The sequence below is a fragment of the Grus americana genome, chromosome 10 (assembly GCF_028858705.1).
Source record: "Grus americana isolate bGruAme1 chromosome 10, bGruAme1.mat, whole genome shotgun sequence".
In the NCBI taxonomy this organism is placed as follows: domain Eukaryota; kingdom Metazoa; phylum Chordata; class Aves; order Gruiformes; family Gruidae; genus Grus; species Grus americana.
The window spans coordinates 20,245,197-20,257,941 of NC_072861.1; the positions used below are offsets into that span (position 1 = coordinate 20,245,197).

At 47.3% G+C, this 12,745-nt stretch overlaps 1 protein-coding gene across 5 annotated transcripts; it reads right to left on the reverse strand.

The window, feature by feature from the left end:
- Positions 1–210: 210 nt before the first annotated feature.
- On the reverse strand, positions 211–10,688 carry LYSMD4 (LysM domain containing 4). Of its 5 annotated transcripts, none has more exons than XM_054837534.1 (3): positions 10,569–10,688; positions 6,875–7,159; positions 211–2,886 (listed from the first exon to the last, which is right to left on the reverse strand). In XM_054837534.1, exons 2-3 carry the CDS (start codon positions 7,142–7,144, stop codon positions 2,335–2,337), a joined length of 822 nt encoding a protein of 273 aa, XP_054693509.1. In that variant the 5' UTR covers positions 7,145–7,159; positions 10,569–10,688; the 3' UTR covers positions 211–2,334. The 5 variants fall into 5 exon arrangements, with proteins under 5 accessions (XP_054693509.1, XP_054693508.1, XP_054693506.1 ...); XM_054837533.1 differs by lacking the exon at positions 10,569–10,688 and adding an exon at positions 8,797–8,847; XM_054837531.1 differs by lacking the exon at positions 10,569–10,688 and adding an exon at positions 8,762–8,798.
- Between the last annotated feature and the right edge of the window lie 2,057 nt (positions 10,689–12,745).

Consider the following 12,745-nt stretch of genomic DNA (forward strand, 5'->3'; position numbering starts at 1 on the left):
ATGAAGGAAACAGCACCACGCCCATGCTCAGGGCAGCTGTGAAACAAATGTCTTTTGTGTGAGAAAACCTGGCAGAGAAGCATTCTGAGTTATATTCCTCGTGTCAGGTAGAGATGGGGCATAGGTGCTCACCCAGCTGCGCACAGCATCTCCAGTTGTGGGGACAGAAAAAAAAAGGCACAAGCCGCCTGGGGTGGGTGGTGCCCCTTGTGCTTTTAGTTTATTTTATTTAAAAATGTAATAATCCCCCCTAGAACAAAGAGATACATTTCCTTCACAGAAGAAAAATACAAGATTTTGTTCAGTATAAGACAGAGTCTTTGTCTATAAAATTAGGTTCCCTCAGGCCTTCCTGAGCACTGTATTTTGATGGTTGCAGGAAAGGCAGCTTATCATTATAGCATCACCTGGTTCTGCTTACTTCTTGTGGTGCTCCTCACATTGCTGGAGAAGCCTCAATCCCGTTTCCCCTCCTGCCACACAGATGCTATGGATCTGCTCTTCCTTGGGCCAGGAAGAGATCGCCTCTGTATCACAGCAGCCTGCACCAGGGCTCTTTGCTCATGGAGCTGTCAGCAACAAAAAAAAATCCAAAAACCAAACCTGCCCCTCACCACTCCAAGGTAGTGCTGGTGTGGCCTGGCAGAAGATGCTGCCCTTGCTCGTGCCCCAGCAGGTCTTGGTGGCAGCAGGTCTCTCGACACGCTGCCATCCTCTGCCCCAATGCTGCCTGCATGGCGAGAAGGATCCTGCACCTTTTTCTGTAGGCAACTGGGGCAGGAGGGGCCAGCACAGGGTGGGGAGGGGGGGGACACACATCAACAGCTTTATCCACCAGCTCTGCCCTTACCCTCAGGAATGACGGCAGGAGACGAGCCAAGCCCTGTGCGAGTGGCCCAGGAAAAGGCTGGGACCTTACTGAAACAGAGCTGTCTTCATCTGGCTGCTACTTATATCATGCATTACCCCATCCCTGGCCAGGTTTCACACAACTGTGCTGCAAAATACCTTAGTGTTTGGGTCTAGGGGAGCATTTACCTCTGCCCATAGTCCCTGAATTAAATTTCTGAGGCAAATTCTTCCCTGCAGCAAAGCTCCCCAAAGCCTCATTCTTCTGCTCACCTCTAACATGTAGTGTTTACTGACTCAGCCTACACAGCACAGACCTCAGGCTCACCAACATCTCAGGACACCACCAGCCTCCAAAGCTTCACTGGCCTGTCCTACGCACTCTGAAATTGCTAATGCAAATCAAATGTCAATTTTCAGAAACATTTAACATGCAGCAGCTTAATCACCCCATCCTGTAAAGGATTTGCACTTCTTTCTGTGTCTAAGGTAATGCAGGGCTGCTGTCATGGACCCCGCAAATTAAATGCAACTTAACAACGCTCTCTCACGTGAAGACTACAAATAAGGGAACTCAAGTCCATGACTGAAATTGGGTGTTTGAGATACACCATTACTGATTATTATTTTCTTTAAAAATTAATACTGGCTAGACCTGCCCTCAACAAATGAGCCTCTGAGGAGCACATACTATGTACCACAGGCCTCACGCTACACTCACACCCTCGTCCATGATGTGCGGTCATGCTGAAGTACTGGCTCTGGGTGAGCACTACCCTGGCGAAAGCGTGGAGCCTGCAATGAGCTCTGCCTGCAGAAACTCTGGATGTCAAGTCTCTGAAGGATTTCATCAAGAGGCAGAGGTCTGGGCTCACTCTTCCCAGGACTGTGCTTGAAGCAGCTTAAGCTTGAACACTTGCCCTAAAGGATGAAAAGGCATACGTGTCCTCATGCCGTGGCACGCACAGCTTAACACACTAGACGTCATCATTTTAGGGTTAGGTATGCCAATACTGCCATGGTCTGTGAGAGATAAAAATGATAGTTCAGAGAGAAAAAAAAAGTCCCTGCTTCTCCTGTAAGCAAAGTGTTTTCTTAAAATACAAACACCCCCACGCACACACTTTTCCATCACATTAATACTGCACTCTACCTCAGCGGCAAAGGATTTGCTGCTTGGATAAAGCATTAAGAAATACCTGAAGCAACAAGATGAGTAAATTGCTACAAACTACTTTCCTCAACAGAGTTCATGACTGTTAAGCCAAGCTGCCTGATGATCTTTATAAGCAACAAAGTGTCCTTATTCTTCCATAAAAATCAGATCACCTCACTTTCACTCAAGTTCAGGATTACAACATCAGCTACTTAAAAAAATAAAAATAATCTGTATTGTTATCCCCCTGAATGCACTTAACTCACAGTCACTGGCATATGGGCTTCCATGCTGGGAGCAGAGGCTGTGTTTTGCTGCCCCCCCCGCCCTTAGGATTTTTTTTCTACAACTGAGCTTTGTGGTAATTTCCCTTCCAATCCATCTGTTGAAATATTTGAGGTCAGTGTTGTGTTGGAGGTATGGGCCACCAGGCCTTGTGTTTTAAAATAGATGATATAAAATACTGGCAGGACAATTCCTATCAGGAGCATAATAAAAACTGCATTCCACCACTGGATGCCACAGTCCGCACCATTACTGGTCTTTGGCTTCCCTGACTCAGGCAGCGGTCTCTCCAGTACTTCTGTGCAGTACTCTGTGTTTAGCCGCACCTCTGCCTGCACCGCGTCCTGAATGCTCTTGTCAATCCCCTTGAAGTAGTCACTCAAGTGTCTGCCATCAGCAGAGCTGCTTGCAACATCATTGGGCTCTGGTAAGTCCACGAGCGTCAGGCCACTCTGGGAGGGTGCAGTTGGAAGAGGCCGGAGTTCTCTGCCGTTCTCCGTTAACAGCCCATGGGTCTTCACCGGGATCTTGATGGACTTCAGTGCATACAAGTCCTGCTCCCGGATGAAGTTGTTGACGCGTTTGATATCCGCAACCTACAGAATCCAAAAAAGGACACGGGTATTAGTGGACAACCCAGTACTGAAGCAAGAAGTAGCTACAAAACTACTGTGCGAGCAGCAGCCAGATAATATAAGCAAGCTGTGGCTTAGTGTTTTGCAAAGATTTCCCAGCTGTTCCAGGGATGCTCCAGGTCCTGCACGACAGAGACGGTCCCCTATCAAACCAGTCTATAACCTCCTCCAGAGCTCCTGAATTTCTCATAGGTTGTATTTTGCTTAATACTCTTTTTCCTTCCTTTTGCTTTCTTTACCCTTCTCTCACTTACTTGCTAATCCAAGTTAAGGCAAGAAGAATCTTTATAACAGATCATTTTTAAAAGTTTTCATACCTTAAGCAATGCATGAGTGTTTAAGGTGAGAGGACAACGTCAGTATGAGCAGGCAAACCCCTCCCCCTGCTCGGAAAGCAGTTTCAGAGTGAACAGAGCTCCACCTTTGGAGCACACCGCAGTTTTGAAAGCAAGATCACAGCCCACAAGAGAGCAGGTGAGCCTCTCTCCCTTTGCTCGTGCTCCCAAGCACCACCAAGCACGTGGTTTTGCACAACAGCAGCTCTGTACAGCTCATTTCTCCCCAGTTGGTAAATGCTCCTTCTGCAGGTATGCTTATGGCAATCATCTCTGCATTTGTGATCATCTTTGGTGGTTTGTGTGTAAGATTCCTATCTGTGACTGGTATTCCCACCCAGCTCAGTGATGCAAATAGCAGTGAGAAAAGCAAGAAAGCAGAAACCATATGTACAGCGTAAGTCACAACGACAGCTGGTATCAAAGAAAAGTCAAAGGCAAGGTAGCATTTCTTTATTTAATGTTAAATAAAGAGAAGACAGCTTAATACAGTGTGCACTGACAACCACCTAATAAGTACATGAACTTCTCAGTTGCCCTAAATCCTCTGTCAAAGAAAACACACAGGACTGTCACCATTTGCAAGGAGCTCTCCAAAGCAGCCAAGGAGACGTGAAAGAACCTCAAGGGAAAGGCTGGAGGATGCAAAACAAAGAAAACTACAGGACTCCAAACCAAAGAGAAAGGCAACACGAACAGCTTAACAACTTCTGCTATATCACACAGAAGAGAAAGTTTGAGGATGGCACCTTCAGAGAAAGTTTTTGGGTTGTTTGTTCTTTTAGAAATCTCATAAAATAATGTATGAACTGCATTCACTGCACCCTCACAAGCTTGAGGCTACCGATGAAATTGAGGAACTAAAACCAAGAAAGCACTTCCTAAGCAAATATGTAAGTGCCATCAATGCCAAAATCATTGACAGTTCAGGGCAAAGATCTCCTTTTAAAACACAATACAGGAATACACTAGAAGGGAGCCTGAACATCTCCTGTGCCACTGCAACAAACAGTCAAGGGTACTTGGAGGCTGTACTGCTGCCAGAAGTGGGGAGGTACCACCGCCCAGCAGCAGAGGAGGTGCGGAGGGGAAGGTAGCGCGCTGCCAGCAGAGCTGCCTCTCTCTGTGGAGCTCCCCTCCAGCCTGCACAGGCTGTCATGGAACCACACATCAAGCTCAGCCACCATGCAATCCCTGAAAGGTGGCAAGTCTGCTATGTCACAGACAGAAAGCAAGACTCTGCTGAAGGGCAGAGACGAGATGAATGCCTGAAGCTCACATTTACTCTGCAAAGCTTGAGAAATCTGGAAATGGGACATTTAATCTAGATCCTAATCTGGTGCCCCTGAGGCGAAAGGAATCCTCAGCTGCTGTTTGAGACTCCTCACAGCTTGCCCCAGCGTAACATTAGGACTTGAACCCCGCAGAATTATTTAGTTATGAAAGAACAATCTCATCCAAAGCCTCCTAACTGAGGTGGTGCTTCAATTTTTGGTTTTGTTCCAATGAAAACTAATTATTGGGACAGTACATATCCCCTGCAGTGTCTGCAATCAAACACTGCAATGTTGTGCTAAGGCTCTAGTAACAGAAAATGGAGCAGCACTCACACAGAAACAACAAACAAATCTGATGGGAAGAATGCAAGAGCACTAGGCTGCACAAGCCATTTAGGCTTTTTTTTTCTGTACTCATTTTTTTGGCTGCAGCGAGCTCCTCTCGTCCCAGCTACGAACAATGCCAAAAGCAGGCCAGGACTATAAATGGTCAAGAGTAAAAATGAAAATTTCAAAGTGCTTTGCATCTCTGCCAAGTTATCTGTAGCACACACAAAGCTACTTGTTGCACTGTCTTAATACCCCCCACCCTAAGTAGGCCCTGATGATTCTGAAACCAATGACAAGTTCTCACTTGAGAAGCTCATCCTGGATTTTTTTAAACGCAGTTGCATACATTTGTGGCTACAAATCTTCCTCACTGATGTCCTGGTAGACTTTCAAGAGCTGCTTAATTGTGCAAGCGAAACAAAATACATCACAATTCATCAGTGCCATTCTGTAAACAGGCAGATACACAACTCTCCCATAATAAGGATTTCTGTACCTCTTCAATTTAACTGGAACAAGTCAGAAGTGCCCTTTCTGGAAGAGAGGGAGTAGGACAGTTTTTTTCCTGTGGGAGGAGAACACTGCCTACCTGGTCCCTCCCCATCAGCTTTCCCCACCGGACAAGCCCAGTAGCCTGCACCTGCTGCGGGCTGAAAGGCTCCAGAAGCCAGGCAGCAGAGGCAGACAGTCATGGCAGAGACAGGACTGAGCCCTCCTGAGCTACAGTACAGGGGGCACAGCAGGATTTTCCATGCTATAAACCAAAAGAGTGGTGCACAATCATCTTCCTCCTTTGAGTTCACTGAACTGCTGTGATTTGGCACAAGTGGCAATAACGATGCAATTGCTTAGAGATGAGCACATAGTCGTGACTGCAAAGTCAACTGCTGCAGCTCAGAGTTCTCACATTCTACCGGTGCCAATCAAGGCCTATTCAAGTCCTACCAAACTCGTCAGCAGAACCTAGAAGGATTTCTTTTTTGTTTTGTTTTTGTTTCTAAGGGAATGGGAGGGTAGGAATTGTCGCAATTCCTCTAAGCCCTCTTGCTTCAGCTGCACCACACAGCTGTTTTGTTAAGCAAGACAGACTGCAATAGTATTGCAGCAGTTGAGCCAGTACTGTATCATTATCCCCATCCAGGTCACTGTCCAATTGTTTGCATCATGGAACTTTTTAATCACAGTCTAGCTTGCAGATAAAGGAGGCTCTAAAAATACAGCTTTAACTGCTAAACAACGGGGTACTTATAATGTTCAGCTCAGGTAATTAAACTTTTCAACAGTTTTTCCATAAAGCTCTCTGCTTTGGAACAAAGAAAATGGATTTTTGCAGTATGTTCCAACAAGAGAAAATTCACCATACACACCACTCCCTCCTGCCTGCTGATGGCTGAACCCCGCACACTCTTCTGGGTATGACAGCAAACAATCAAAACCCGCATGGACAGACAGCACCCGGACTCTGTGACCTGGACTTTGGCATCTCTCCTTCTCCAAATCCACCCATTAGACTTAGACCTTCCTTGCATTATGTAAGCTCATACCTTTCAAAACATAAATGAAAAAAAACCCCACACCAGACCCCATCAGAGTGGCATTTCTTTGTACTGTTCCAATTGCTTAAAAACCGGTATGGTCCTTGAGAGCAGGGCTCTCTCATTTCTGTACTCAGCTTCCTACTTTTTGCCCTCTTTTAAATAACTAAGTACAAATCATGACTGCTACACTGCACTTAGTCACCCAACTTAAACAAAAAAGCAGGTCAGGCAAGGCGTGGGGTTGACAATATCTTCCTAGGCTGTTGCTTTTTTTGTTGTTGGGGTTGGGTTTTTTTGCCTTTCTCCAGCTCAGTTTTACCCAGATATTGACCATTCATGAAATACACAGGGCAAACACTTTTCAGTGTCAAAACTATTAGACAACAGCATGCTCTCCTGTAATTCTGGAAACTAAGCTACATGTAAAATACCTCTAAAGTAATTAAAAACAAACAGAGATAGCTCTTACTTTACAACCATACTGCAGGGCTAGCTTGTTAAGATTATCATCCTCTGTAATCACTCGTTCCAGAAGTACCACATCTCCAACTCTGTCCCGAGAAGCGCTGCATCGCTGCTCCTTGCCCCTCGGTCGCAATTCCATAACATTGAGTTCCTCCTCTGATGACTCTTCTGAATCAGATCGGCCACTGGGAAACACGTATACCTGCCTGCCTGGGTAATTATGGATGGTGACAGGAGCCTGGAAGGATTTTGTCCTGCTCTCATTCAGCCTCATCTTTTATACCAGCACCTGGAACAAAACCCAGACATTTTTAATTTCTTTAATACCTGTGTTTATTTCTTAGCATGTAAGATATGGGAGAATAAACAAAAAGCACAGTAGCTCCACCCAAAGCTTTCATTCTACCCAGATCTCCTCAGGGGCAAATCCAAAAGATGCCACTCTAACAGCAATGACAGAAATACTAGAAACCTTATGTACACAAACTTCAACAACAGGCACATTATTTTCAAACCTTTTTTTTTTTTTCTACTTGTGGACAAACAACTACATAACTCCATTTTGCTACACATCATAAATACTACTTTCTATAACTTCACAAAAAAAGCAGCAGAGTCACTTGATCCAAGAATCTTTAACTGTGGTTAAAAAAAAAAAAATACATGGAACCACTAGACTGGAACCACCACATCAGATCTCCTAACAATACACATTAAAAACTGACCCAAATTATCCTTCATGTCACTGTTCCAGAAGTCCTTAGTTCTCTACACTTGAAGAATCCACATTTTAATTTCATGGAAGTGCACTTTTTTTTTTTTTAAAAATAAGGACAGCTCAAGCTACACTTAACTTCAACCTGAATGACAAGATCAGTTTGTTGTATAAAGACAAGAACCTGCCTGAGCACTTCGTTTTAATTATTGCCAGGCCTACAGCAGCAAGTTATTAGGAAGCTACTTTCTTTTTTTCTTCTTCAGTCCTCAGCTCCACAAACGATTTGTTGTCAGTATCAGGTCTAGGTAAAAAAACCCCACATTCTCACGGAACTCCATTGACCTTAATATTCTCAATCTACCCATAAGGGATTCTTATGGTGAAACAGCTGCCATTTATTTTATGGCATTTCATTAGTACTGAGCATGGCACCCACAGGGTCACTGCTGCACTAGAAGAGTTTAAGATCTAAGGCCACGATCTCCCTGGACACTCCTGTGCGACACCTCTGCCTTTCGATAAGCTGTACGCCAAGCGCCCTCCTCAGAGGGTGCTCTCCCGACACTTATCACGTCTCCCCAGGGAGGGCCAAAACTCTTTTTCAGCCCGGCTCTGCCTACCCCAATCCCCGCACCCCCGGGTCGGGCGGGCAGGGTGACGGCCTGGCCTCTGCCCCGCACCCACACACGGGACGGACGGGCTGCCAGCAACCACAGGGAGGCTGGAGCCCGCGAACCCCCTCCCTGTTTCGGCAAGGTGGAGGGGCACCCCCACCCCGGGATCGGCGCTTTGCTCCCGGCACCGCTCCCGGGGCCGACGGCGGCGCCTCCACAGAACACAGCGAGGCGGCGGCCCGCCCGAAGCCTGCCTCAGTCCCCGGGAGGGTCGGCGCGTCGCTCGCCTCCGCCCCGCGCGAGAGCCCCGCGCTGGTCCCCACAGCGCCTCAGGAGGCCCCGATCTCCTCAGCGGGGCCCGGGTCCCCTCAGCGCCTCAGGAGGACTCCGATCCCCTCAGCGCCTCAGGGGCCCCCATCTCCTCAGCGGGGCCCCGATCCCCTCAGCACCTCAGGGGGGCCCGGGCCTCTGGTCCGCGGCGGGCGGGCCTTGCCCCTCTTCCCTCAGCCCCCGCGCCCCGAAGGGTGGCCGGGCCCTGTCCCGAGCCCCCTGCACTGACCCGCCGCTCGCCGGCCATCAGCCACACGCACCAACCTAGTCCTGCCTCTCGCCCAGCTCTCCTCCCATTGGCTAGCAACGCCGGAAGGCGGGACCGTCAATGCTGCCTGGCCAATGGGCGGCGGGGAAGAGCGGTGGAGCGAGGTTGGTTGAGCAGTCAGCCCTGGAACGTGTCGGCGGCAGCGAGGGCCCCCCTTAAAGGGCCCGCGCCCCTCGCCGCAGCCGGGGTGAGACGCGTGCCCGAAGCACTCGCAAGTTCGGGAGACAATATACATCTGTGCAGCCCTATGTGTGGTATCATAATAATATCCATCGTACTGACTATACATACAGTCATAACAAAATTTCAGTTATTACACTGTCAATATATTAATCACACACCTATATCCCATCTATAGTAAACTTGGCCTAATTTTGGGAACAGCGAGGCATTGCTGGGAGGGTGCAGCGGTCAGTCTGGCCCTCGGACTGCCCTCCCTTGCTCAGTGGGGCTGGCGTGGGCATGTGGGGGCCATTCCCATGCCCACACCAACGTTTACCCCTGCGGCGCATCCCCTGCCAGCCAGCCGCGTTCACACGCCAAGTTACCTCCGGATGTGTGACGCTGGTGTTTTGTGATTTCCAAGATCAGCCTTTTCCCTCTCATTTTGTGGCTAGCGCGAGGTACTGCCTCGCTGTGCCCCGGATATGACCACTGCTCCCGGTGCCAAGTCCCCCTTCCAGCCAGGCCGCCCCATGGGCTCACCGCTTGCATTTGGCTCCAGCCATGGTGAAACTGGTGCCGGCAGAGCAGTTGGTGATGAGGTGTATTCTGCACTGGTATGTTTTCCTTGGCCCATCCTGACTCGTGGCTTATGTTTAAAAAACAAGCTCAGGACAAATCTTTAACAAGTTCCACATGCAAAGCTTTCTGGGGTGGGGGGGAGAGGAGAAATATTTCCTCATAGCTGGTTGCAGGAATTAACCAGGCACCACTCGCCCCAAGGGCTCGCGTGAAGATCTCTTGCAAGGGACAGTCTTGAGGCTATGGTCAGAAGCGTGAAGGGCTGATGGATGTTCTTTGCGCTAAAGGAGATGGACAAACCTACTTTTAAGTTAAATTAAAGCTAAGCGCAGTTGCCGGCTACCCCTTTGCCTCCTCTCATGCAATCCTGGTGTCGGAGGCAGGGAAGGCAAGAGGAAAGAGTATTTCTTCTCCAGCTCTTGCTACCACTAGGTTAGATGCAACATCAGTTGACAAGTGTCACACATTGGAGAGGAAGGAAGGCTCCCCAAGCATCGACGTTATTTTTTTTAAGCACCAGCCATTACTTCCTCAAGGCTCTCGTTTGCCCATGCTTCTTTGTGGGGCTCAGTGATCTCGGCAGGGCTGGGAAGGCAGTGGGAGAACGGCCAGGCAGGACTGCAGCTGAGCCCAGCACCTCCAAGCAGCTGGCCAGCACCCTTTCTCCAAGCAGGGTGCTCCTTCCCTCCATCGCTGGGCCAGCTCGTCTCATGAGCAGATGATTTTGGGGCTCAGCCAGTTCATGTACTTTTCTGACCCAAGAGACGAAGGATTTAGTGTGCTGGAGAGGGCTTGACAAGTGTGGAGACTAGATGAGACAGGCCAAAATGCCTTCCCTGAGCCACTTACAATCTCTCTGTGTGACTATTGAGGTTCAAAAGTTATGAGTCAAACAAATACAGGTTACTCGGGGTAACCTGCTCAAACCTGGAAAACGCAACTGCTAAGGTGATCTGGAAATGCAGGGGGAAACCACCAGACTTTGCTGACAGAGCTAAGTCTGGGTTGGCATACTTGTTCTTACCTGTCATTTACTGGGTATTATTTTTCTAACTTTTAAAATATCAGGAAGAATTATTCATTGATCTCATGGAAAGACACCAGGAAATGTAGATGGACAATTGCTTCATGCTCCAGCTGAAAGATCCTTACAGAATCCTTATGAAAAGGTAGTTTTCTCCCAATCGTTGGGATGAAACAGCTGTTAAGATAATCAAGCAGAAAAGCTTTTAATAATCGGACTCAAAATCACTTCCCTTCTCAGGATTTGTCTACACAAATCATAAACATAGGAACACAGAAGTACTCAGCTGGTGTCAATTGATTGCAAATAATTCAGGCTCTTTCGTGCATTTGTACAGGCTGAGCCGAACTTTTGCTTGCAGTCTTGTCCTGGAAGAAATGTGTGCAGGGTCCAGACTACTATGTGCAAGTGTGTCCTATAACACAGCGTAACGGGTAATCTGTCACCGAGGTTTAAACATCCCTGCGCAGACAAATCTGCAGGTTTCTCTACCATCTCTGATACATACTGACCTCTTTTCTGCCTATCCTCTGTCCAGAAAGTCTTCCAGCAGTCCTAATGGAGAAAGAATTAAAGCCTTAGGACAAAACCTGCCAGTTTATTGCCTTTCAGGCCTTCATTATCAAGTGGAAAAGACAGAAGAAAGGCCCATGTCAGTTCTTTGTTTGCCTTCATAGGCACTTACACTGACAATTTACTTCCTATCTTTTATGGAAAATCGAAACGCTGAGGAATTTTTTTTTCTAACTATCTATAGAAGATTCTGCAGGGACCAGCTCTGCACTAGTTCATGGAAAGGTCCGTCACCTTTCTTAGTGTCCACTCTCTGAGTGCAGCCCTGTCCCTTCTGTCCTCCAGGACCTTCAAACTATCATATTTTACCTAAAAATATTATAATTGTTCTCACTTCAGCAAGAGATTTGCCTCTAGCGGAGTGGGATAATTTCACTATTAGGTAGTTAATCCATCAAGAATTTACTACACTGAAAAAAACCACCACAACAGGAGGCTTTTCAAAATGTTTTAGATACCTATCTGCTTTTCCCAGGTTTTTTCAGTGTGAGCATCCTCCGCTGAGTCTTCCGTTTGCAACAGCTGTAGTTCAGCCTTGTGTCATTTCCCAGCAGCTTTTGCCAATTCCCTGGCCTCTCCTGAACCATTTAACTTCACAGCAGAATAGCTCAATTCTGCACCTCAGAACAGCTTATCCCTCCTGGTCCTCAAAGCTTGACTGCTCCCCACCACATTTTGTGTAAGCCAGGTTTGTTCAAACCAAAGTAGAGAGATGTGGTGGGATGTGAGCAATCAGCAGATATATCATTTCAGACCCGGACACCAAGTGAACTGAGGGATGCGTCTGCTCAGCGGCTTTCTTACTGCAAATGTTCCTGCTTCCCAGTGGCCTTGCCATGCTGTGGTCAGTACAAAGAATATGGTAATTCTTAACAAGAAATAACTGTCTGTTTTGTAGGAGTGCTGATGTTGGCGCTGGGCCAGTTGCATGGATGATGTCATCATTCCAAATAATTGGAATATTTTTCTTGTTAGCAGATAGGTTGTGAGAGCTGTGAAGCCTCAAACAAGTGAAGTCTGTCTCAGAACTGAATGGTTCAGTCATTACACCCATTCAGCCAACATAAGAGTCATAGGTCCCCTGAATTTCAGGAAGAAATCCTCCTACCCTTGACTTATGTCAATGCAGAGGGCAACAGAGCTGAGAAAGTCTGCTCATTTTCTCTTAATGCAAAGTAGCAATGTGTCCATGACGCTGGGCACCAGCCAGCAGTCACATTGATGTAAGCTCCTTCCCAGGGAACATCAGAGTTAATCACTTTGTGATAGAGTAAGAACTTCAATGAACGTCTTGGTTGGGGCCTTCAAAAGGGAGCATAATCTAGAATAGGGGTCTCCTTTTTTGTCCCTGTGATTCCTGTAAGCTCTTGCTCAGATGCAGAATCGGTCTTCTCTTCATCACTTTGGTTTTGTTAGGCTCACTTCAGAAGTGTCGGAAGTGTCAGACACATATTCCTTGTGTCTTGCTTTGCTTCTCTTTAGGCAGCCTTCTAAACTCTGCAATAAAATCTATTATTTGGATTTCAGATCACTCAATGATAGTCTGCTTTCCACCCTTGGGAAACCAATACTGTAATGTGCAACCTGCAGAAAGCAGCTCCGGT

Bases quoted from the DNA above. Each gene is read 5' to 3' on its own strand.
- LYSMD4 (XM_054837534.1), bottom strand. From the start codon at position 7,144: ATGAGGCTGAATGAGAGCAGGACAAAATCCTTCCAGGCTCCTGTCACC. The intron at 2,887-6,874 runs GTAAGAGCTATC...TGGATTCTGTAG, and splicing joins CCCTGCAGTATGGTTGTAAA to GTTGCGGATATCAAACGCGT.